Source organism: Lissotriton helveticus, chromosome 12 (assembly GCF_964261635.1).
Source record: "Lissotriton helveticus chromosome 12, aLisHel1.1, whole genome shotgun sequence".
Taxonomy (NCBI): domain Eukaryota; kingdom Metazoa; phylum Chordata; class Amphibia; order Caudata; family Salamandridae; genus Lissotriton; species Lissotriton helveticus.
This window is the reverse complement of record NC_136073.1, coordinates 674970295-674996877: the sequence shown is the minus strand read 5'-3', so window position 1 is coordinate 674996877 and position 26583 is coordinate 674970295. Positions and strand designations below refer to the sequence as shown.

The following is a 26583-nucleotide window of genomic DNA, read 5'->3' as shown; positions in this document are numbered from 1 at the left end:
ACGTACAAGAAGTAGCCTTTTTAGGCTTCATTGTATCACCTCACGGGTTATGCATGGATCCTCAAAAGGTGGAAGCTATCCACAAATGGCCTGCTCCACGGAGCATCAAAGAAATCCAGAGCTTTCTAGGTTTCGCTAATTTTTACCGTTAATTCATTGATGGCTTTTCTAGTTTAGTGGCACCGATCACTACATTACTAAGGAAAGGGGTGCCCTTCCAATGGACAGCAGAAGCTAATACCGCATTTGATGCATTACAATCAGCCTTCACTCAAGCTCCTATACTACGCCGTCCCAATCCCGCATATCCATTTTTGGTTGAGGCAGATGCATCCCAAGTGGCAGTTGGGGGAATTCTCTCTCGAGCAGATCCAGAGACGGGTGTTTTTCATCCAGTGGCATTTGTTTCACGCAAACTCGCTCCTGCCAAAATAAACTATTGCATAGGAGACAAGGTACTCTTAGCCATAAAGAGAGTATTTGAGGAGTAGAGACAATATTTACTGGGAGCTAACCACACTGTGACAGTTTTAACAGATCACAGCAATCTCCAGTTCTTGAAATCAGTCAGAGCCTTTTCTATGAGGCAGTTACGGTGGACTCAGTTTTTTTGTGAATACGACTTCACCATTGTCTACAGGGCAGGCAGAAAGAATGGCAAGGCGGACGCCTTATCTCGCTTAGGCTATGATCCCATTGAAGAGAAGACTGATCCACCATACATAATTGACCAAGACAGATTCATCGGAGGGGTTTACTCTGAGGAATAGTTCTTGGCCAAAGTAAAGACCGTGCAAGACAAGGCCGAGATGAAACAGATCACCCATTCCCAGGAAGTAACCACTATGGATGACTGTATCCATGTTCAGGGTGGTCTAGTTCTTCATACCACATAATTATAAATTCAAGCTTTGGAATGGTGCCATTCCCATCCAATAGCTGGGCATCCAGGCTACAAAAAGAAGATAGAAACTTTAAGGAGACATTTCTGGTGGCCCAGTATGGGAAAAGATACCAAACAATTCTTACAGACATGTCACATATGTGCCCAAAGCAAGACTTCACACCAGAACCCTGTAGGGCTCTTACAACCACTACCCACACCTCCCGTCCGTGGCATACTGTTTCCCTAGATTTTATTGTGGGATTGCCTCGCACAGTCAGGGGGCACAATACCTTATTAGTAGTGGTAGATACATTCACCAAGATGGCCCATTTTATCCCTTTAACCGGACTTCCCACTGCGAACTCCTTGGCGTCTGTATTTTTACAACAGGTGGTCCGACTACATGGTCTTCATTCAGTCTTGATCTCAGATAGGGGCGCCCAATTTGTATCTAAGTTTTGGAAGGATATATGTGCTCTATTATCCATAGATGTGAGACTATCATCCAGTCATCACCCGCAGACAGATGGGCAGACAGAAAGGGTTAACCAATGTTTTGAACAGTACACCAGAGGTCAGGCTTTACAATCTCTTACTGAGTGGGACGATTTGGTCTGGTTAGCAGAGATCTCTTATAATAACAGTCATCACTCTTCCACTGATTTTACACCCTTTTTTGTTCCTATGGATACCATCCTAGAACTCTGCCTAGTCCCTCTTTTTCCTCTTGTTCTACACCTGCTGCTGCTGAGTTGATACAAGAATTACAACTAATACACAAAGCCACACAAGATAACTTAGAGCAGGCTAAAACAAGATATAAGAAGGTAGCTGATTTACACAGACGCCAGGAACCCCCATACACACAGGGAGATGAAGTCTGGTTATCATCCAAAAACATGAGTCTGAAGGGAGCCTGTAAATTTAAACCTAGATACATAGGTCCCTATAAGATACTTAAGGTCGTGAATCCAGTAGCTATGAAACTCGAACTCCCTGCCTCTCTCAAGATACATCCTGTATTCCATGTGTCCCTTCTAAAACCAGTAGAGCCAGGTACGAGATTGCCTGTGTCCCCTCCTCCTATTCTACTCAATGATGAGCCGGAATACGAAGTCGAGGCTACTGTAGATTCTAAAAGGGTCAGGCGTCGACTACAATACCTCATTCATTGGAAGGGGTATGGGGTCGAGGAACGCACTTGGGAACCAGCTAGTCAGGTACACATGCCACGATTGGTGAGACTGTTCCATAGGCGACACCCCAATAAGCCCAAGCCGGTGGGGGGGGGCTGTGTGGGGGGGTGTACTGTCACGATTGCCAGTTCTGATTCCCCACTAAAGATGGCCGCCATGCACAGCGCATGTGCGAGGAGGTCAGGCAACCTTAAAAGCCTGACTTCCCCTAAGTGAGGCGCTTCGCGTTCTAGTGCTCGACTCTACGTCGAGTCACTTCCGCCTCGCCGCGTCACCCTCTGTTCTGTTATCACCGTTCTTCCTGCGATACGGATTACCCAGCGACTATCCTAGTTACCTTCTCTGCCTGGAAGGTTCCCCTGTTGGCTCTTTGTTTCCATTAGAGCAACGCTTTGGCAGCTCGTACACTCCACTTTTCAGCGTCCCCGGCATTGGCCCCCCTGGACGGACCCGGAGTGTTTCTCCTTGCTGCCTTGCTGAGAGCCGGCTTTCTCCTCCACAGTTCCCGTGGCCTGTCCCGACTGTTTTCTCCCGGTTCCGCCCGCCGACCGGACTTTCTGTTCCGTCGGCCGGCCGGACTTGGGTAGGGCAGTTCCGTGAGCTTGCCTTGAGGCATTGTGGTAGTTGAGGTCCGCTCCATATTTTTTGGGCTTCTGTCCGTTATATGTTTTTGTCCCTCCTTTGGACACCTGTGAGGTCTCGGCTCCTGGCTCTCCTCACAGCTGGAAACACTTGAAGAACGGGTAAAGGCGCCCTGCGCTACTTGAATCTTACTTCTTCTAGAATATAAACATCTGTAAGCTTACCATGTTTTATATGTTTCAGAAACACGCAAGCTAATCAAGAGATTTTAGGATTCTTTAACCCGCTCCTATGGCACCTCAGCTAGATAGGGTGAGACCTTTATGCTAATACCACACTGTACAGCCCTGAGCAGGTTATTTGTGCTTATCTACCTTTTCTTTACCTAATTAGACCACTTAGAATATGCAGAATTATTGGCCCCTTCCCTGGGAGAATCCTATGAGAAGATTGTAGTAGCCTGTGTTCCGGGAATCTTCAAGGAAACCTTAAATAAACCTATGAATAAATGGCCTGTTTTGTTCTGTCTCTCTCTCTTGTGGTGTATTGACATATATTCTTCCCTTTTAGTCCCTGTGTCATAACCGTCGGAGTGAAGACTCATCCAGTCCAAAGGAATCTCCTCCCTCATCCTTTCCTTGTTTTGTTCCCTCCTTTCCCTCCATATCACCATTGTGTTCTAGAGTTTGATAGACACAAGAGGTGTAGGAGGGAAGGGTTTGGGTCTGTCTTCAGTTCCGGGCACTCCTGCAGAAACAACACTTGGATTCTTACAGTGGCAGGAGCCACAAGGCTTGAAGCCGGTCCGCCGATGTGACATCCCTATGCACCAGGAGTCGAACAACGTGAAGAAGATGTTGACAAAAGTAAAAAAAAGACAGAGAAAAGTGATTTGAGGTACCAATCCCTCCGGATCTGCGCTAGCTGGTGCAGGAAAAAGAAAGAACCAGTGTCAACGTGTGGGGGGGCGTCTAAGTCGAAATCGCAACGTCATTCCGGCTATCACAACGCCAACGACGAGCGTGGAGTAGACTGACTCCACCTACCAACACATAGGGGTACTGCTGAAGAAAAATTCTCTGGATCCAATCTGACGCCTGGGGGTAATTCTAAGGTGAGGAATCCATAACTAAAAGTCTCTTTTAGATGCTCTGCCTTCCCTTGCCCGAGCTTGGCACAGCAGCAGGAGGGCAGAAACGTTTCTCCGGCCGCCTGCAGCCCTAGGTTACGGTTCAGGTCTGGAAGACTGGTAGCGTGAGCACCGAGGTCCTCCCAAAGGAGCTTTACGGTGCATGGAATCATACCTTTCACACCGTTTACAGTGTGGGGGTATGATTCCAACATGTTTGATACCAAACATGATAGGATTCGGTATAGCCAGTTACGAGATCATCACGTAATGACGCAGTGCCCCTCTATATATCATATAGCTGTCACACTTACAACCCGGGAGAATGGACGCTGTATTGGTGTCCTGCTCATGCAGGGGCACCCAAGAACTTAGAACCGAGCACCCTGCCTTCAGGATTGAAAGGCCTGCTTTATGGGTGACTTCTAGGTTTTAAGTGCAGTGACCCTAGATATAGGGAAACCTATATCTTTCCTAAGTGGTGCTAGCACAAGCTTACACAGGCTGCAATGGCAGGATTGTAATTACAAATTGAGTGGTCTCCCATGGGTGGCATAATGCATGCTTCAGCCCATGGGGGACATCTAGTGTACCTGTGCCCCGAGTTCCTTAGTACCATATACTAGGGACTGATAAGGTTGCACCAGAGTCCAATCTGGGATGCACTTAAGTACTTAACATACCAATAATGGGGAGGAAGCAGAGACTGGTGTCCTGATTAGCAGGATACCAGTCAGACTAGTCAGAAACCTTATTACATCAAGCAAAAAGTGGGAAAACCATAAAAGCAGATCTTACATTCCTACAAACGGTTAATACCTGAAGCTCACTAACACGCCTGAGTGAGAAAATGGCAACCACATATGCCACTTTCCATGACAGAAATTGAAGGGGGCACAAATGCAGAGGCTCAAAAGCAGGACCCACGAGCCTAGTAAGCACGATGTTTGGATTCTAAGAGGGTGCTGGAGGTAGAGGAGGTGGAATGACCTGTTTGAGTTCTCCCATGAATACTTTAATGATTTGGATTTTGAATAGCGAAATATGCTGTCTATCCTGGAGATAGACAGTTACTGTAGCGAGGTGCAACCTAATGGAAATGTATGCTAAATTTGACTTTTACAAATGAAGCAAGTAACAAATAATGTTTTGCACAATGATTTTGATAGGATTAATTTGCTAAGAATGGCAGTAGCAACCAAAACGTTTCCATTTTGCAGCATAACTAGCTCTATTTGTGGGTCTGCATGCTTGTTCAAGTATAGCCATACATTCTGATGGTAAGTTTAAATAACCAAATTCCAAGACTTTAGGAGACAAATTGCTTTTTGAAAATTTTGGGGTCCAGGTGGGGCATCAGTCCTGGATTCTGAGTTAGAAGGTCCGGTCTGCTAGGGAGCTTCTAGTGTGGGATTACTGAGATTTCTAGCAGTGTTGTGAACTACGGCTGACATGACCAGGTGAGAGCTACAAAGATCATGGTGAGAGAAGTTTGCTTGAGTTTCTGAACCAGAAATGGAATGAGAGAGGGAGAGGTGGAAAAGCGTAGGCTAATATCCCTGACCAACTCATCCATAGTGTGTTGCCCTTGGATATTTGCTGTTGGGACTTGGAAGCGAAGTCTGGGCATTGGGCATTTAGCATTTTTGGCAATGGCAAACAAGCCTATGTGAGGAAACCCCCACTTTTGAAAGTAGGGAAGGAGCATTTGTGGGCCGAGTTCGCATTTGTGCGTCTGTTGGTTCGTCCTGCTGAGCAGGTCCACAAGATTGATGTCTGTGCCCGGCAAAAATTAGGCCAACAAATTAATGTGATGGTGAAGAACCCAGTTCCATGTGGTCTGAGAGAGGTTTGACAACTGAGAAGACCATGCCCCCCTGTATTTGTGAATAGTACATGGCTATCATATTGTCCGTCCATACTAGGACAACCTTGTGAGGTAGATGAGGTAGGAACGCTTTCAGTGCCAGGAATACTGTTTGAAGGTCTAAATAGTTGATGTGTAGAGATTGCTGTTTAGACCTTGTATTGTCAGAATTTGGCGGTGTGCACCGCAATCCGTTTCTGAAGCATCTGTTTTTAGAGTGATTTGTGTCACAGGGTCCAAAACAGGTACCCTTTCAACAGATTACTGGGGTTTTGCCGCTGCAGCGAACAGTGAGTTTGGCAGTCTATCAACACCAGATCCTCAATGTGACCCTGTGACTAAGACCACTGACAAGCAAGACATTGCTGTAGTGGGCGCATGTGGAGCCTTGAGTTGGGAACTATGGTAATGCAAGATGCCATCATATCCAGTAGACGCATGGCAGTCCGAACTGTGAACATTTTGTTTGGATGGAATGGAGGCAGAATGTCTGAAAGTTTTGTATTCGAGCAGGATCGGGGTCAGCCAACCCCAACTGTGTTTTAACGATTGCCCTTAAGTATGGCTGAAGTTGAAGAGTTTAAAGGTGAGATTTTGGAACATTGATGGTGAATCCTAACTTGTGGAGCAGATACACTGTCAGCTGTATGTGGTGTTGACACTGGTGATTGCTGCTGGCTTTGATAAGCCGATGGCCCAAGTAGAGAAATATATGAATGTTTTTTAGTTTTAGATGTGTTGCAACAACTGCTAAGCACTTTCAATCAATCAGGAAATTTGTAGAGCGCGCTACACACCCGCTAGTGTCTCAAGGCGCTGGGAGGGGGGGGGGGGGGGGGGGGGGGGGGAGAAGCAGCTAGAGGTCGAAGAGCCAGGTCTTGAGCAGTCTTCTGAACGCCGGGAGGTCAGCTGTCTGGCGTAGGTGGAGGGCGTTCCAAGTCTTGGCGGCGCGGTGGGAGAAGGATCTGCCTCCGGAGGTGGTTCTGTGGATGCGTGGGACGGTGGCCAGGGACAGGTCGGCGGAGAGGAGATTCCTGTTGGGTACGTAGAAGGATATTCTGCTGTTGAGGTAGGCGGGCCGGTCTTGTGTAGTGCTTTGTGTGTGTGGATCATGAGTTTGAAGGTGATCCTTTTGTTAACGGGGAGCCAGTGTAGATCTCTCAGGTGGGGGGTGATGTGGTTTCTGCGGGGGACGTCGTGGATCAGGCGAGCGGAGGCATTCTGGATTCTCTGGAGTCTGTTGATGAGTTTGTTTGGGGCTCCGGCGTAGAGGGCGTTTCCGTAGTCGAGTCGGCTGCTGATGAGGGCGTGGGTGACTGTTTTCCGAGTGTTCGTCGGGATCCATCTGAAGATCTTGCGGAGCATACGGAGGGTGTGGAAGCATGAGGAGGAGACGGCGTTGACTTGGTTGGTCATGCTGAGCGTAGAGTCGAGGATGATTCCTAGGTTGCGTGCGTGGTTGGTCGGTGTCGGGGGGGGGGGCTCCCAGGAGTTGTCCCACGCCGAGGGGTTGGGACCCAGGATGAGGATCTCAGTCTGGTCCGTGTTCAGTTTCAGCCGGCTTGCTTCCATCCAGGCGGCGACGGCCTTCATGCCCTGGAGCAGTTGGCGGTGAGGGGGTCCTTGGTAAGGGAGAGGTTCAGCAAGGGTGTCGTCGGCGTAGGAGATTATGTTGAGGTCGTGTAGTCTGGCGATGCGTGCGAGGGGAGCCATGTAGACGTTGAATAGAGTCGGGCTAAGGGAGGACCCCTGAGGGACCCCGTAGATGGTCTTGGTGGTTCCGGATTGGAACGGGGGAGGAGGACTCACTGGGTTCTGTCGGTGAGGAAGGAGGTGGTCCAGTCCAGGGCCTTATCTCGGATGCCTGCGTCGAAGAGGCGAGCGCGGAGGGTGTGGTGGCAGACGGTGTCGAAGGCGGCAGAGGTCCAGGAGGATGAGGGCTGCTGTTTCGCGGTTGTCGAGGAGCATTCTGATGTCGTCTGTGGCTGCGATGAGGGCAGTTTCAGTGCTGTGGTTTCTGCGGAAGCCAGACTGGGATGGGTCCAAGATGTTGTTGTCTTCTAGGTAGTGGGCGAGTTGGTTGTTGATGGTCTTTTCGATGACTTTCGCTGGGAACGGAAGCAGGGAGATGGGCCGGAAGTTCCTGAGGTCGCTCGGGTCCGCCTTGGGTTTCTTCAGGAGGGCGTTAATCTCGGCGTGCTTCCAGCTGTCGGGGAAGGTGGCAGTTTCGAAGGAGAGGTTGATGATGCTGCACAGGTGGGGTGCGATGAGGCTGCTGGCTTTGTTGGCGATGTGGTGGGGAAGAGGGTTCGATGGGGCCTGAGTGGATGGTGCTCATGGTCTTGATTATGTCTTCGGTGTTCATGTTGGCCCATGTGGTCAGAGGGCTGTGGTGGGTGGGAGTGGGTGTCTTGGTCGTGGTGGGGTGCGTTGGGTTGATTTGAGTGTCGAAGCTGTTGTGGATGTCGGTGATTTTGTGGTGGAAGAAAGTTGCAAGGGTGTCGCACAGGTCTTGCGACGGCGGGATGTCGTTGGTGCAGGAGCTGGGATTGGAGAGTTCTTTTACGATGCTGAAGAGTTCTTTGCTGTTGTGTACGTTGTTGTCGAGGCGGTCTTTGAAGGAGGCTCTTTTGGTGGTCCTGATGAGGCGGTGGTGGTTGCGAGTGGCGTCTTAGAGGGCTGTGTGGTTGGCGGGAGTTCTGTCGCTGAGCCAGATGTTCTTGAGTTTCCGGCGGGCGTGCTTGGAGGTCAGGAGCTCCGGGGTTGGAAAGATCAATGGAAATTTGGGATTATACTTAATCCTCGTGCAAAAGATCTTGTTATGCTAGATGAAACTATTGATGTTGAGAATATTTCCTCTCTGGTGAATGAAAAGAAGACTGATCTTATCAAATCAGAATTTAAGGATGTCTTTTCAGATAAGTTGGGTATGATTCAAAACTATTCTCACAAAATTAAACTTAAATCTGGTGTTATTCCGGTAAAACAAAGGTTAAGGGGTGTGCCTATTAATGTTAGGGAAAAACCCTAGATGAATTAGTTTCAGAAAAAATCATTGAGCCCATAGATTCTGCGGAATGGGTTTCTCCCATTGTTTTGGTTAGGAAACCTGATAAATCTTTGAGAATGTGTGTGGATCTCAGGGCTCTCAATTTGGCTATAATTGTGTACTGTCATCCCCTTCCAAACATAAATGAAGTAGTTTCAATGCTGGAGGGTGCCAAAGTTTTTTCCACTCTCGATTTAAGATCGGCTTATCACCAAATTCCCCTTACCGATGATTCAAAATGCCTCACAGCCTTTATTACTCCCCAGGGCCTTTTTCAATATACAAGAATGCCGTTTGGGTTAGCTTCGGCGACCTCGGTATTTCAAAGGGTTATGTATAATATTTTCAGAGATGTGGATCATTTTGTTAAGTGTTTTCAAGATGACATTTTAATTTTCTCTAGTAATAATGAAGAACATGTGCTACATTTGCGTAAGAAATTGAGAGAGAATGGTTTGACTTTAAAGTCTAGTAAATGCAAGTTATTCCAAACTTCGGTTGAATATCTTGGTCACACATTGTCAGGGGATGGTGTTGTACCTAAAAGATCGAATGTAGAGGGCATAAGTGAAGCTCCTCCTCCTACTAACAAAGATCAGTTACTGTCATTTGCAGGAATGTGCGAATATTATACTAAATTTGTCAACAATTTTGCAACCAAGATGGAACCTCTCAGGAAATTATTTTGTTTGGGGGAATGAACAACAATCTGCTTTTGAGCTTATTAAGTCAGATATCTTGCATGCTCCAACACTTAGACCTTTCTGTTTGAACAAAATGTGTGTAATCACGGTTGACGCCAGTATGTATGGTATTGGTTCTGTGTTGTCTCAAGTGTGTGGTAAAGAGGAGAGGAATGTGTGTTTTGCATCACGCAGCCTTAATGGAACGGAGCGTAGGTATGCGGTCATAGAGAAAGAGCTTTTGGCTTGCGTGTGGGCGATCGAACATTTCAGGAACTTTATATGGGGCAGTAAGTTTGTGTTGAGAACGGATCATAAGCAGTTAGTAAATATTCTTTCTCCAGGTGGAGTATGGAATTCCACGGCATGCATTTCCAGGTTAACTTCTAGACTACAGGAGTATTCTTTCACTCCTGAGTATGTTCCAGGAAAACAAATGTGGTTGCAGATTTTATGTCTTGTCATCCTTGTTTAACTTCTGGTAGCAAAATTTTAAATGATACTGAAGTTGTCACTTGTTTACAAGATATATTATCAACTTCTTTTGATGAAATTTCTGAGGAAATGTGGGAATCTGCAGATAACCAAGATCTTTCTTTACAGACTATTAAAAAATACATTTTAGAGGGTTGGCCTGATAAGAGGTATTTGAAAGAAGATTGTATGCCAATGTTTAGGTGGGCCATCCGAACCTCTCTTCCCAAAAACACGTACTAAAGCAAGATTCATTTCAAGCTTTAGTACGTGTTTTTGGGAAGAGAGGTTCGGATGGCCCACCAGAACATGAGAAACTTGGGAAATTCGCAGTCCCTTGCATGACGATAGTTGAAAAAGAAAATGAAAGGATGAAATATTGCGCATTACAAGAGGATGCAAAGATAATTAAGGATTAAGCGATGGATGCAAATGCTGAATTAAAAATGGCTGTCGCCGCTGGATTGGGGCCTAAAAAAGCCCCATAATGTTGGTGTTTAGTTCATTCACGTGCAGTTTGGGCTTGGCACGATCACCAGTGAGCACGCATTATGAAGAAATATTACGATAAAATAAAGGAAACACTCTAGGAACACATGGTGTGCAACCCGTTTTCATATAATGTTGTTGACGCTTGCCTCACCGGGTTAGCACCCTTTGAAACAAAGGAACTTTAAAAAAGTATCTGGAATCTTCATGCAAGGCGGAACAACTTGGTTCATGGAGCAAGTTTATTTTTAAGGTTGTCAGACGAACAAGATAAATAACTATTCGAGACATTGGACGTATTATTTACATTACTGACATTTTTTCCATTCATGTTTTCATCAGATGGCACTATTTTCAGAGGCAAAAGTCATTAATAGCTACGGAACAAAACGATGTTTCAGGATGTAAATTAAGGGGATTATGGGAGTTGTACTATTCTGAGGCAGTTATGGGGGACTCAGGTGAAGGTTATGGTGTAGGATTAAGGGGAGGGCACAGGAAATGAGGGCGGAAGGTTTTATTTAAAGGAGGGTGTTATTGGAGAAGGTTAAGCTTCCGTTTCATGAGAGGGGAAGATGATTACGTTCTAGCAGGTATGTGATGGGACACGGTTATCGTGTGTGAAAAGTCGAGGGTAATGGAGGAGGTGAGATAATGGGGCTGAGTAATCTGTGAGAAGAGAGAATGCAGCCGGGAGGTTCCAGAAGGTTTCTAAGGGAAGGAGAGGAATGAGATGGTGGGAACGGGTAGAAAAAAGATGTAGAAACAGAATTATAGCAGAAAGGATGGGGAGGTAGTTTAGAACGGGGTTTGAGAGGGGAGGCTGAAAAGGTTATGGTTGGGAACTAATGAGCAAGGGGATAGACTGTAGAGAAAGGGTCTAGTCACCACACGGAAGAGGAAAAATGAGCGTAATATATAAAGTAGCAAGTTTTGGTAGCTAGGAGAAATGAGTAGAGTAATCTACAGAAAAGATGTATTAGAATGAGCTGAAGTTTATATATTTGAAAATGATGTCTTAAGTATGTCCTATTGTTATTTACAGATTACCCTGACGAAGGACCCGACGGGTCCGAAATGCATTGGGTTACAATAAACCGCTTGAAATGAATCTTGCTTTAGTATGTGTTTTTGGGAAGAGAGGTTCGGATGGCCCACCAGAACTTGAGAAACTTGGGAAATTCGCAGTCCCTTGCATGACGATAGTTGAAAAAGAAAATGAAAGGATGAAATATTGCGCATTAAAAGAGGATGCAAAGATAATTAGGGATTAAGCGATGGATGCAAATGCTGAATAAAAAATGGCTGTCGCCACTGGATTGGGGCAAAAAAAAGCCCCATAATGTTGGTGTTCTGTATCATAAGTGTCCCAAGGATCAGGGCCCCGAATGGTTCTCCTATACCCCCTGTGTTAGACTTAGGTAAACCTGGTGGTGTGTTATCCAGAAAGATATCATGTAGAGATGAAGGAAAAGGAGGGGATGGTGGAGGTGGTGATGCTGGGAAAAGTGGAGTAGGAGGTGGTGGTGGAGGATGTGCTGAGCTGGTAGCACTGTCCTTAGCCCTCTTTTTGAGAAGCACAGAAGGTTTAATTTCGCCTCAAACATTAACTGCTTTTTTGGTGGGGGAGAGGTCATAATTCGCCCTGTGCCTTCTTGAATGTGAATTTTCCTTTGCTTAACTTCCATATTTTCAAGTATATATTCGACCGGAGACATGGAAACCAAGGATTTCTTCGAGGGTTTCGGCATAGTCAATTTCAGATTTGAAACTTGGGAAGATTTTTTGTTCGGCACTGAACGAGATGGAGTCGGTTGCTGCGTCTGTCCTGAAGGTTTAGTGAAGACGTGCTCGATCCGAGGAGGTCGAATCCGAAGACTTACCCTTGGTGGAGGTTTTCTGGGCCAGGCCCGAAGGCGGGGTATCTGAAGTACCTTTTCGGATCCGACCATGGCCAGATGGCAGCAGCAGTCCAGCGACTTCTAAGAGGGGGAAGGGAGAATGTTTGGAAGTCTTTTTGGGCGTTGGAGCAGGGTCTGGGGCAACAGTAGTCAGACGCTGCCCAAGTGGTAGGGTGTACTCCAATTCGTCCTTCACTTCGGGGTTGGAGCTCTCCTCATCGGAGAACGCCTCTTATTCCACCTCTGAAGCATGCTCCCCACCGAAATAGTCAAGAGTATTTTCTGCACTTCGGCGAGTCATCTCTAGTTGATGCACCCTCTGATCACTAAGTATGTTTTTCAATCTGAACGACTTGCAGGTGTCCAGTAGGCCTCACTGTGATCAGGCAACAGACAAAGGCTGCACACGTGGTGTTGGTCGGCAGAGAGAAAACAATCTAACAAATGAGTTGATGCTCATGTGCAATATCCCAGAGAGGAGTCGTCACTCTAACCTCTTGACGCGAAAGACTTCTTCAAAGAAGAACAAGTTGTACAACTCCAAACCCAACACTAGATAGCAGGATTATGCAGATCATGTGTATCTATAGCCACACATGCCATTGAACTTTCAGATTACCACAAATGACAGAAGACTCCATCAAATCTTGCGTCTCCTCCTTAGAAGCGTGGATTCCTCAGATCATTGAACTTACCTTTGAACCTACTTTTGAGATTGAGCAAGCACACAGGATTCCAACGAAGTCCACCGCTGTACCAAGAAACAAACCCGAGGGCCCTCATCTTCCGACCTCTAAGGTACCAGCACACCGAAATGATCCTTGATCGTTAGAAAAAAATAATATTTTTTCAGCTGGAAAGATCAAAAATTTATATCACACAAGACTATGCAAAACCTACAGCGGAGCAAAGAGTTTCTGGCTCCTCACCAAGATCTCCACTCCCTCAACATACCTTTCTCTTTTATTGGCCCAAAGACGTTGAGGATCATCTTTGAAGATGGCCCACGTATTTTCTTGACTAACCACGAGTATTAGAAACTTTAGTACGCCAAATAATTGATAATCAAATGTTACATTGACTACTGACACAAATATTACGTTATCCCTTTCTTCTATGTAATGTCTCTTCTCCGATACAAAATCTTTTCGCGCTCTATGCTATTTTGTCACTCATGATATCACCAATACGTTGAGCAGACTGTCTCAATTTCCTCCATAGTCTCGTTTCTAAAAACCATAAAGTCTCAGTAATTTATAAAACACTTATAAAAACCTCTCCTACTTTTAAGGACAAGATACAAAAAACAAGGCTGATCAGGCTATGAAGAAAGGCTGTAATAGCCGATAGATAGCCCTTAAGGGTGCCAGAGAAGAGCCCTGCTGGGCCAAAGAGAGGAGGAACAATAGAACCTCAGAAAGAGGAGCAGAAAGGGGATCCAAAGCCTTTTCTGTGCACAATGCCATAAATTTGATCCATCTACAGGCATATACCGTTTTAGTGGAGGGACGCCTGGTTGCAAAGATAACATTACGGACTTCGGGAGGAAGGTCGAAAGCGGTCAACTGTTGCCGCTCAATCTCCACACAAGGAGATGGAAGCTGGACAGGTTTGGGTGCAGGAACGTCTCCTGTTGCTGCAAATGAAGATCCTCCTAAAAAGGCAGTCTGATCGGAGGATCGATGGCCATGTGTAAGAGATCGGGATACCAGACTCTTCGTGCCCAATCTGGAGCCACAAGGATGGCTTGGACCCAGTCGCACTTGATCTTCCTCAGCACTCTGGACAGAAGTGGTATAGGTGGTAAGGCATATAGAAGACCGCAACTCCACTCGAGACGAAAAGCATTGCCGAGCGAATGCTGGTTTGGAAATTCCAACACGCAGAAGTGCTGACAATGAGCGTTATCTTCGGTGTCGAATACATCTGACTAAGGCTCTCCCCACTGCTGAAAGAAACCTTGCACTACCTCCGAGGGAAGACGCCATTCGTGATCCATCATGCACCTGCAGCAGAGTTTGTCCGCCCTGGCGTTCAGGGAACCTGCCAGGTGTTGAACCACCAGAGATATGCCCTGATGTTCCAGCCACATGCAAAGGCGGAGCCTCTTGACACATGGTCCATGACCCCACCCCGCCCTGTTTGTTGCAGTACCACATGGCGGAGGTGTTGTCTGTGAACACCTGCATTACTCTTCCCCGGACAAAGGGAAGGAATGCCTTCAGTGCAAGACGTATCGGCCTCTGATCTCCGCCTCGATCATGTGGCCGCCCCACCCCAGAAGTGATGCATCTTTCACCACTGTGAACTCTGGTTTGGTAAGGGAGAGGGATCTGCTGGTGACCCAATCCTGGCTCCTTAGCCACCACTGCAATTGGTGTGCAGTGCCCTCCGAGATCTGAGCGCAATCGAAAATATTACCCTGATGCTGTGCCCATTGGAACTTCAGGTCCACTGCAGAGTCTGCACATGCCACCTGGCATGATCCACCAGGAGGATTCAGGAAGCCATGAGGCCCAGCAGCCTCAGCGTAATTCTGACCGAAACCCGGGATAGAGGCTGAAACATTGCTATCGTAATCCGAATAGCCCGGACTCGCTGCTCAGGAGGATAGGCCCGAAACTGCACTGTGTCCAGAACCGCTCAGATGAAAAGGAGCTTCTGAGAGGGAATCAGGTGTGACTTTGGCACATTGACAGTGAACTCCTGTGAATGCAGGAAGTCAAGAGGTGGGAAACGACAGCCTGGGGCGAACCGGTCTTCAACAGCCAGTCGTCGAGATAGGGGAAGACTGGAACCTCTGATCTGCGCAGATGAGCTGCGACCACTGCCATCACTTTAGTGAACACCAAAGGGGCGCTGGTAAGGCCAAAGGGGAGCACGGTAAACTGAAAGTGCTCGTGACCCACCGTGAACAGTAGGTAACAACTGTGGGCCGGCAGGACGGGATGTAGAAATAGGCATCCTGCAAGGCCAACGCTACCATTTAAAATCCATTTATAAATCTTTATTTGGGCGTTTTAGCCATAAAAGAAGATCAAGACATGTTTAGAATACAATTTACATGGATGACACATAAATTCATTTTACATAGATAATAAATTGATATAAATGCTTAGACAAAAATTCTTTTTAAAAATAGACCATTAAGATTGTAGCATAAAAACATAAAACTTGCTATATGTCCCTTAATTCATTTGAAGCTATTAATTACAGTTAGCTACTATACACAATTTATGCGGTGATAATTAAAAGCCTACGCTTCTGCCACATAGCTGCCAAAAATTGTGATACAGCAAATACAATGGGTCTGGTTAGCTCTGTTTTAAGTATTCTATAAGCTTGCATACAATGTGCAAAACCCAAGTTTTTGCACAGAGGTATGAGCCAATACCTCCTGGACTTACAGTATGCCGGACAGAAGAAGAGAACGTGTAGATCATTTTCTAAGTCAGTTACAACCAGGGAATTTTTTGGGAGATGAGGATCATCTACTAGTAAAGGCTCCTATCAGTAGAGTACCATATCTCCATTGTAGATACAGTTTCCTAGCTAAAGTAGGGTAAATGTCATCCAAGATACACTCAAAATTATAAAAATCTTTGACCCTTAGAAAAGAGTCGGTTAGGGTGCCAGCTTGAGAATTATGAAGGACGGCAGTGAGTTTGCTGTCATAAAACAGTCTCGATAAGTGCTTGCGTGAGACCGCGTTACAGCCAGACTCGGGATCAGACCACAGCGCAGGTACTCAACCTCCCACATTCATTCCTGATGTACATAAGCCACGGAATTTTCCCTGCATGAGAGGAGTGCTAAGTGGTAGGGCCAGCAATTGTCTTAAGAATGTGTTTTCTGTTTTGCCGATATCAGTCCAACATGAGTAGCCCCAGAGTTCGCCGCCGTACATGATCGCCCCCCTTGCTGGGCTGATAGGTTTAATATTCGGCGTATTGGAGAGCTTGAGGATACCCCCTGCAAGTTGGGCCAGTTTCAGTTGGGACTTAATTTGTTGGGGGGCCCACGTCATGCTCTTGTTTATGGTTATCCCCAGATATTCGAAAATCTGGACCCTTTCCAGTCTAGTTGTACCTATGCTGGGGTTCAAGCGAGTGGTGGCAGGGGGGTTGAAGATCATAAATTTGGTTTTGAGAGCATTAATCTCAAAGCCCCATCCACCACAAAATGCCTCAAATCCGTCCAATACGCGCTGTATCCCCCATTGGAGACTTAGACAGCAAGAGGGTGTCGTCTGCGAACATAATCGCAGGCACACTGCTACCTGCCAGCTTTGGGGCATCGGTGTTGAGCACACCGTTCAAGTGGGTGATTACCCCGTTGATATAGAGGTAGAACAGGGTAGGTGCCAAAACGCACCCTTGCCTTACCCCCCTGTCAACAGGGAATCTGGATGAGAGTGCAATACCATCCTCAGCTGAGTACAAAGCGCGGAAGTGGTCTTCCCACACTTTGGCTGCTATGTTTGGTTCAATGGCCAATACTGGCTCTCCAGAACCTGTATTGACAATAGACCAACATTTCCGAGAGTCTCTAGCAGCGAGGGCAGCAGTCAAGTTGGTCCACTTATCATGATCCCACTCTGCCTTTGCACACTTAATCTGCAGTTTGTGTTCTGTTCTCCTGGCTTGAATTTGTAATTTGTTATTATTCTGCTTCAAAGCCAGTACTAGCTCTGATTCAGCCTTTCTACAGGCGGCGTTATACCATGAACTTGTGTGAGCCCTTCTGTTCCGTTTGGTCACCCGGGGGTTAAATACCTCAGCTAAGGTGCTTGCTAAATCAGTGTGAAGTGCCTGGAATTTGGTATGGAGGTCTGGAGGAGAAGGCTGTGTGATTAGAACACAGACATCTTCAAATACGGGCACTATCCGTGAATATAATTTGCAAACATCTTCTGGGTGTGCTACTAGTTTATCCCACCTGACTCTGCGTCTATCATTAGATAGAATGATCCTAGTATCAGGGTCCGCAGAGCCAATCGTGTTGTCTTTGGTAGGTCCGGGGGGGGGGGGGGGGTCAGTTCCAGAATTAGAGCATTGTGATCGCTCTCTGCTCTTGCGGTAACCCTTAGGTCGATGACCCTGGGCCAAAGCCTTGTTTCAACTAGTATATAATCAAGCCGTGACTCTTGTCCAGGCTTGTTAAACGTGCACTTGGATGGCATGTCCGAAGGCATGCGACCATTGCAGGCCCTAATTGAATGGTTAAGAGTTAGTGCCGTAATCTGGATGGCTAGGGGAGACCATGACCTTGGCGAGGGCGCCTGGGTCGATGGTATAGACCAGTAGTCATCCTCTTCCAAGGATGCGCCATCCCTCAAGCCTGCTAGTGGCTCAAAGTGGCAATTCAGATCACCCCCTACCAAAAGATGAGTGTCACTAGTGATGGTGTTTAGAAAAAAAGGACAGCTCCTCAATGGTTCTCGAATCACTAGTTATGCTAACTGTTCGAGAATATACATTGACCAGAGCAAGCTTAAAGGCGTTAGGCCATTCTAGAACTGCACATTGAACATCGTCCGAGTGAGTGTTTAAAGTCTTAGCCCTACATCCCAGGTGGGAACCCACCCAGATAGTAAGACCCCCTGATGGACGTCCCTCCCCCCCCCCCCTCCAACGTGCCAGCACGTTAAATGATGCAAAACCCCCACGTAGTTGCTCCTCTCGGGCCCAAGTCTCTTGAAAGAGACTTATATCATTTTTTTCTATGAAGGATCCCCACTCTGGGCAAGCCATTTTGTTGGGCAGACCTGCTACATTCCAAGACAATATCGATAGTGTGCCTAGGTTACCACTACTGGGAGTGCAGCCTTCCACAGCCCTGGGGCCTGTTTCATTTAGTCTTATACCAGTTGAAGAACCTAGTAGGTTGGCTGGTGAGTTTGGGCCTAGACCCGGATTGGTGAGGCCTGTAGTGGGGGAAGATAGGCGGACCTGCGGGACTGGGGACTTAATAATTTCCAAACTACTACCCACAGTCCTGACTCCTTGGTTGCTTATAGAACTCCCACTGGATACAATCACTAAGTTGCTGGCTCCAGCTGCTTGCCGGGGTCCCAAAGAGTCCCCTAGCTTGTGCTGCAGTCAATCAACCATATCCAAACAGCTATATCGATGAGTCGGAAATTGGGTAGATATATGGGGCTGAGCTAACCTGTCCCGGTTTGTCCTACCCACCTCTGTAGCTTCCGCTTTCACCCAATCTGTTTCCGTCCCTGGATTATAGCATAAAGGACCAGGCGGGTAAAAGCAAGATAGTGGGAGTGACTGTATAGCTGTCCCGGAGTCACAATACAACCAGTCACATATGTGGTCTACAGTCCTTGGGTCCCTAAAATTGACCAAAATGCAGTCGCCGTTGATGTTTTTTGGCCTGTGACCCACCCAGGACACCCTACGAACCATCAAAATCTCGCTACTTATGTGGCCTGGGGGCGGTCTGTGTTTGTTCAGCCAGTCAGCAACTTTATTTTTTAATGACAAAGGATTCCCTAGCCAAATCATTTAACTCGGGGAAACCCATATAGGACCACTACATAGGGACTTGAGTCTGGGAGTAGATCGATTCTAATTTTCTTGGTTGGGCGCTCCCCGCTTGGAGTTCAGGTGGCTTATTGGGCTTGGCCTTTTTGGCCATTATTAGGGCATTATCAAGAAAAACGGGAGGTGGGTTCCGTTTAGCGTTGATCCCCGATACATGGGCCGGAGATGATGGTGGAATGGGATTTTGTGGCAATGCTTCCCCCAGGGCCTTTTTAGTCTGCCTGTCACCCAGCATAACTTTATTGCTTTTTAAGCAATCTGCGGTAGCTGGGTTGCTTTTTCGATTTTTGTTAGCCTTAGCTCTATCTGAGAGAGTATAGTTTCCAGTGGGTTAAGTAGAGACCTCAGGAGAGCAACCATTTTTTGGGTGGATAGATCCTCCCTTAAAGGTGTTGTAGTACTAGTGTTTTCCTCGCGTAGGATTGGTGTGGGTGAGGTTGGGACTGAAGTGGTATCTGGTGGATTAGATACTATAGGAACCTCCAAGACCTTGCCCACGCCTACAGAGTCAGAGTTGCTGGAGTGTTTGGCATGCTTTAACTTCCTCCCACCAAATGTTTGGGCACCACGCTTCCTCTTGGGAACCGCCCCCTCGCGATTCCCCCGTAACTGCCGGGTATTGGGCCTTTCTGGACTATCAACTACCAAGATTTTGACCGGGGTTGTTACAGGATTTGTCTCTGCTATAGGTGATAGTGGTGTTTCACCAGATAAAGTGTTTTGTAAATTCTCACAGGCTTCAGGGGCTTCGGTTACCATCGAGTTCGCTCTTTGCTCCGGTGTACGTGCGTTCGCTATGTGACCCAGCGAGGATCTCTTTGCTGTAGCAATGTCTTGGGAGAGCCGGCGCTCCATCAAGGTTATTTCGTGTTCCAGCAATGAGTTCGCTCCGATGATAAAATTGTCCAGAGTCCCCGCTACATAGCCACCCGAAGTCAGTGCCTTGCTCCTACTTTCCCGCCCAGACATTTCCCCTGCGGTAGATACAATAAGAAGTGAGGACTTACAGAGAGCCTGCTCCATCTCGGAGTGGGCCAGGCAGGATAAAAGAGAGATGGCCCGGTTCGGTCTCCTCCGGGCTACAACGGGCTTAAACAGGCCCGCCCTTGGCCCAGACTTGGCCCGGCGCGCCCCCGCGTGCGTCCCGCGAAGCAGGAGGTGTGCACAAATAAATACCAATCGTTAAAGGTCGGGAAGAGGACACAGATGAAACCAGGCACGGGCTGCTGGTCCTCGCAGCCCCGTCAATCAGGCAACAACCACAAAGTCCCGGCTGAAACTGCTGCGAGCGGCCCCCGCGGAGCGGGGGCAATGAGCATTTATTTTTTAAAGTGGCAGCAAAGGGTGGGAGAGGACACAGGTGGAACCAGGCACGGGCTGCTGGTCCTCGCAGTCCCGTCAATCAGGCAACAACCACAAAGTCCCGGCAGAAACTGCTGCGAGCTGCTCCCGCGGAGCGGGGGCCGCGAGCAGTTTTTAAAGTGGCAGCAAAGGGCGGGAAGAGGACACAGGTGGAACCAGGCACGGGCTGCCGGTCCTTGCAGTCCCGTCAATCAGGCAACAACCACAAAGTCCCGGCAGAAACTGCTGCGAGCGGCACCAGTCTCCAGGGCAGACAGACCCTGAGCCAATGTCAACATTTTGAACTGCTCCTTCCGGAGGAAGCAGTTGATGTTCCAGAGATCCAAGATAGGCCACAGGCCGGTGTCGTTCTTGGGCAGCAGAAAGTAGTGGGAGTAACAGCCACAACCTACTTCTGGGGCAGGAACTCGCTCGATAGCCCTCTTGGCCAAGAGAGCCGTAACTTCCTGATTCAGAAGGGCCACGTGATCCTCTGGCATGCAATGGAATTGTGGTGGCATGGATGGAGGGGTCGTCTCGAAGGGGAGGGAGGAACCCTTTCAGACTATCTGGAAAACCCACCTGTCCAACGTGATGGTTTGCCAGTGGGGAGTTGATGGCAGATCCTGTCGCCCACTGGCAAACTGGTGGCCCTGAAAGGACAGACCAGGAGGATTTGGAGGCAGCTGCAGAGGGGACACTGGTGGACTGGCCCACCCACTGACCCACGACACTGGGTCCCACATCCCCGGCCACGCAGAAGCTGAACAGTTTGCGGAGACCTGTGGCTCTGGGTGGAACATGGTAGGGCACCCCTTCCATAGCCACAAAAGGGGCAAAAAGCAGACTGCGCGGAGCAAGAAGTGGCAGCGAGGCCCAAGGATCTGCCCGTAGCCCTAGAATCCTTAAAGCGCTTGAGCGCATTGTCCACTTTGTTCCCAAACAAGCGACGGACATCAAAGGGCATGTCCAAAAGAGTTGATTGGACATCTCCCAAAAAGCAAGTGGACTTCAGCCATGAGTAGTGTCGCAGGGCTACCAACGTTTAAATTGTTCTGCCTAGCGAGTATGCGGTGTCCAGCCCACACCTAATAGCGAACTTCGCTGCATCTCTGCCCAAGCTGGCGGAAGAAAACTTCTTCTTTCCAAGATGATCCAGCTTCTTGGATTCCCTATCTGGGGGAGCAGTAGGGAATGCACCCTTAGAAGTAGAGGCTTGGACCACCAAGCTCTCAGGGGTAGGGTGTTGGGAGAGGAAAAGTGGATCACCCGGGGCCGGGCCGGACAGTGGCGTCGGGCTATCAGCCTGTCCACAGGAGCCCCAGTGCTGGGCTTGGTCCAAGTGCCAGAAACAGGTCCATAAGGGCCTTATTGAACGGCAGCAGGGGCTCCGAAGAGGCCGCTGCCGGTTGAAGCAACTCGGTCAGGAGGTTAGTCCTGACCGACACCATAGGAATCTCAAGGTTCAAGGCCTTAGTCACCCTATGCAATACCACTGCATATGAGGCTCCCTTCTCCATAGCCACGTTAGGGGGAGAAAGCATACCAGGGTCTGGTGAGGTATCAAGACCACTGGCATCACCCAACTACTCTCTCCAGTCCGGTTCACTCAACTGGTCAGCTGAAGGGTCACCAGACCCCTCCCAGTCCTCCTCGTCCATTTCTGGCTGCCACTCAGGGCGAAAACGAACACCAGGATAGAACAATGGTACAAAAGTACCGCTCGGCGCCGGATCCGGCGACTGTTGATATCGGTCCGGCTCCGTGTCCAGGTCAGGATGGAGGCCGGGTCGACGCCGGCTGGGGAAACAACAGGTGTTGGAGGGGGCGGAGGCGTCGTCCATGGATTCAGTGCCAGAGGAGGTATCATAATGTCGACTAGCGCCGATCCGTATGCAGGCCTGGTGCCCTGCAACACCGGAGCTGAAGCAGCTGGTTTTGAAGGCCTAGAACCCCAGGCCGAGTCCGCGGTGACCGAAGGGGCGCCGGCGGAGTCGGGCTACCCAAAGATCGAGTGAAGGGCTTCATAAAAACTACGAATTTGGGCAGGGGTCGCTCCGGCTCCCGGAAAAGGAGGGTAGCTCGGGCTCCGAAGGCATAGCCGCAGGACGACCACCATCCGCATCCCGCGGGTTGGCGGACAGGGAGAACGCGCCGAGCAACTATGCTGCTTCGCCTTTTTTTTGTGCTTTGACTTACCCTAAGACGAAGGCTTCAATGATGAGTGGTGGTGATGGCTCCGCGACAGGTGCCGCGACTTCCCTCACGACCAGGACCTCGAGCGGAGCGGACTGCCAGGCCTCAAGAAGCTATCGGGACCTTTCCCGCAAAGACATCGGGTTTATGGCCCGGCAGTCGGAGCACAACTTCAGGCTGTGGCCACCCTCCAAACACCAAAGGCACACGAGGTGCGGGTCGGTAATCGACCTCAATTTGCGACAGGAGTCGCAAGCCTTGAAGCCAGTTTGAGGACGGAACATCCCTACGTGCACCAGGAATCGAACGACTCGAAAAGAAGTCGACAAAAGTCGAAAAAGAGTAGTCAAAAAGTGGTACCGCTCTCTCCGGATCTGCGCTGGCTGGCTCAGAAAAAGAAAGAACTGATGCAGCGCACGAGGGCGATATCTAAGTAGATACTGCAATGTCATCTCAGCGATCACAACACCGACAACGAACGCGGAGTCGACCAACGCCACCTACCGAGGCACAGGGGTACTGCTACCAAAAAAACGTTGCCGGATTCAGTCTGACGCCTGGGGTTAATTCTAAGGTAAGGAATCCATAACTTATTGTCTCTTTCAGATATATATCAGATATATAGAAAACTAAGCGAATGTATAAAGTCTTGCCTCATCTTACGATGCAAACTTTGGATAACATACAGAGCAGTCTGGACTCCTGAACAGTTAAATAAGCGTGGTCTTTTATCCTCAGCTGCTTGTTGGGATTACTATTTTACGGCAAACTTATTACCCTCTTCTGGCCTTGTATTCAAACTACACTAGCAAACATATTCAACATGCAAATTCCATTATCAGATACTATAAGCTCCCTAGGAATCCATGCCACTTGAGACTCGATCACACTAAACTCACTATCATCTTGGAACTGTATCCTCATTGATATTTTGCTTGCAATGGGTATCAAAACGATCCTTGCTAACTGCAAAAATGATAAAAATATTGGTTTCCGTACATGGTTGGCATGGGTATGTTTTATTAGGAGTGCTGATAACCTTGTACATAATTAGTCTTTTAACAAAAAGACTGATTATGGTCCAAACTGGACTTAGATCTGCAAAAAATGAATCTGCCCTAAATCGAATATGAAGACTTCTTCATACAGTTTCTGTATTTAATGCTCACATCTCTACACTCTCTCTTCTCACCCCTCATCTATCTCCTTCCTCTATCACGTGTCATGGTGTGTGTGAGATATCAAATTTTACATGCTTTATTCATGCCCTGATTTGTGCTCCAGATATACAGATACTCAAACTTACAGACATAATGTTGTTACAACCCTGACTGTTCTTGCAATTGAATTGAACTGAAACATTTCATTATATACTAAAACAGGCTGTATTATGTTCTATGAGAAACAAAACGCAATAAAAGAAAACTGGAAATTAAAAAGAAAATAATCAAAAATATCATGGGAAGCAGACCTTTTTGCATTTGGAATTTCTGGTCTACTCTCTGTTCAAAGTCTTCTACATTGATCAGTCTAAGTTTCTTCGGCCTCCGGATTAAACCCTTTTTCTCAACAGAGTCGGGATCCCCCAGAGAGTCAGGAACCAATTTCAATGACCTGAAAAACAAATCACAAACTTCATAGAAATAGAACATTACTCGCAATTCATTAAGCCACAGATGCTTGTAAAATGTTAGTTGTTGGAGGCCTACAGAGTGAACTACACTTGAAAAGACTGAACCTGCAAACCCATTATTATTTACCTTTGGTAATGTTCTTTCAGGAGGATACTCTATTTGCCTGCAAAGTTTTCTTCTCTTGAATCTTCTCCGGGCACCAGACAGTATCAAGAAAAATGTAACCAACTCTACTGAGCTGGTAGGTGGCGATCAATTCAATCTCAGCGCTGAGACTGTGCCAAAGATGACATCTTAGTAGGCATATAAGCAAGGCAGTGGCATGCCAACATCAGCCCCACATCTGTTTTTAACACCCCAAAGAGGCACGCAAGAGGCCGACTCCTCGAAATGCTAGTCCAACACTGAGTTCACCCCACTAAGATTAGACAATTTTGCCCAAAATACCAGGGAGGTGGGCGAGATTGTTGAGGAATCTACAGGTAAACCGAGTATGCGAGAGAAAGACTGTTACTAAAGGTACATAACTTGTTCTTCGGATGAATGCTTTGGTCTGTGGATTTTCACCTCTCTAATCGATACCAGAGCAGTAGTTCTCCTGGTGTAGGGTCTGAGGAAATGGCTAAACCAAGAAGTCCTGCAAAACCCACATGGCAATGTGACAATCCATGCGGACTTCAGAATCAATGTAGTAATGTCTGGTGACAGTGTGGACCGAAGCCCGAAGCCCACATCACAGCCAGACAGATGTCCAGAATAGGAACGCTGCTGGACAAAGCCAAGAAAGCAACCTTTTCTCGGACAGAAACCGTTCTGATGCCCTATCAATGCTCCTTGGCCAGAATGCAGCAGACCTAAATGTGTAATACAATCTACCTGGACAGTGCTTGTTTCTTAATGGTATTGGCCTTCTTGACATCGACATAGCCAATGCTAATTTCAGGTCCTGCCCAAGTAAAAGCTCATTGCTCTGCAGATATACACACTAACAAGTTACTTACCTTTGGTACCCCTCTTTCTAGTGGATCCTCCACCTAACCATTTATTTCTCAATAGAATATCCCCCAAGCTTCAGACTGGGTCTGGAGAATTTTGTAGCAGGGCTCCTGCACACTGCTATGTGGCATTGTGTGTCTCAGTGCTGCCTCCATATCACAATGGAAGTGACAGAGTGGGACCTTGAATAAGCAACACCCCTGAATGCTGACATCAGTTTTGTATCTTTCCCAATCCACAACATCAGATGCAGAGCATGAACAATTATTGGTTACGGTTTACGAAATACTAACCTGGGACCTTTCTAGATGTTTAAAAGAAGCCACCCCATGGAATGGTGAGGTGGAAGGGCTGTGAGGAATCTGCACTTAGAGTCATGGCAGCTCCTCCATTAAGGCGGAGGAGCGTTCCACACTGCCTTGAAGCAGTAAAAGAAAGGAAAAAATAAAATTATAATAACAATGTTATCATTTTATATTGTCTTGCTGCTGTAGCAAGCAACTTTGCATCACATGGCGGGGCTGCAGAGCAGGGGAGGAGTGGAAGCACCCTCCTAGGTGCGAGAGACGACAGACATGCAGTAATGCATGGTTTTTTATTTATTTTTATTTCACGTTAGTCCCCCGCCACCCTCTCTACCCGCCACCCCTTCTCCCCCCCCCAATCCAGCCACCCTCAATACATGCTGTCAGCTACTGAGATAGAGTATCCACCAGAAAGAGGTAAGTAACATGTTCTTCTGATGGCGATTTCTAAGCGCCGATTCCTCCCCTTAAATTAGTACCAAAGTAGGACCTCCACAGGTGGAAGGTCTGTGGAGTGGGAAACATGCAAAAACGTTGCCTGGAGTGCAAAAAGTGTAGGAGAAACAAGAGGGGGACCGGACCTAGCTGTCAAGGCAGTAGTATATAGCAAACATAAGCACAGAAGCTCATGTGGAAAAGTGACAGATCTGGAACAGTCACCCCTCAAGACAAGACAGTGGTAGAGGCATTAGCTCTGGTGAAATGGGCTCCAAGACCATTTGGGTGCTGTTGTCTGGGCAGTGCATAGCAGATCTTAATGCCGAGAAAAAACAGTTTCCTACCTTCGGTAACCCCTCATGTGGTAGAGACTAGATGTATCCGCAGATTCCTTACTTTTGAATTATCCCCAGGTGTCCGACTGGAGCCGGATATTTTTCAACAGCAGTACCTCAGCCCTATGGTAGAGGGTTTTGTTGGACTCCGCAACGTCTTTGTCCACTGGATGGGACACTGTCAGAGTCCATATAAGCCCTCCCCTGACGCATGGACGTCAGTTTCTGACACAACTACTTTCTGTGCTAATACGCGGAGCCAGGTACAGAAACTGCAGTGGAAATAACGTGCACAAAAAGAATCCTCTTTTTTAAAGATGCTTATATTAATTAATACTGGTTGTTTGGTTGGTCTTCCCTTTTTTTTTTTTTTTTAAATCAAGGAAAGGCATGAGGGTGTGACGAAGGGATCAGGAAGAAAAAGAGGATCGGTTCACAGAGCAGGGGAGGATGGGTGGGTCGGTAAGGAATCTGCGGTAAGGTCTAGTCTCGATCCAGATACGGTGTTACCAAAGGTAAGTC

The 26583-nt window shown here is 47.6% G+C and overlaps 1 protein-coding gene across 7 annotated transcripts in view; it reads right to left on the bottom strand.

The window, feature by feature from the left end:
* Window positions 1-26583, bottom strand: part of CENPT (centromere protein T) — a 1192572-nt gene that overhangs the window by 693674 nt on the left and 472315 nt on the right. For all 7 annotated transcript variants that reach the window (XR_013603874.1, XM_078671348.1, XM_078671349.1 and 4 more), the window contains exon 8: window positions 23825-23967. Coding sequence is in view for 6 of the 7 variants with exons in the window: in XM_078671348.1 (XP_078527474.1) it covers window positions 23825-23967 (143 nt within the window). In the remaining variant the exon portion in view is untranslated. The remainder of the gene's footprint in view (window positions 1-23824; window positions 23968-26583) is intronic.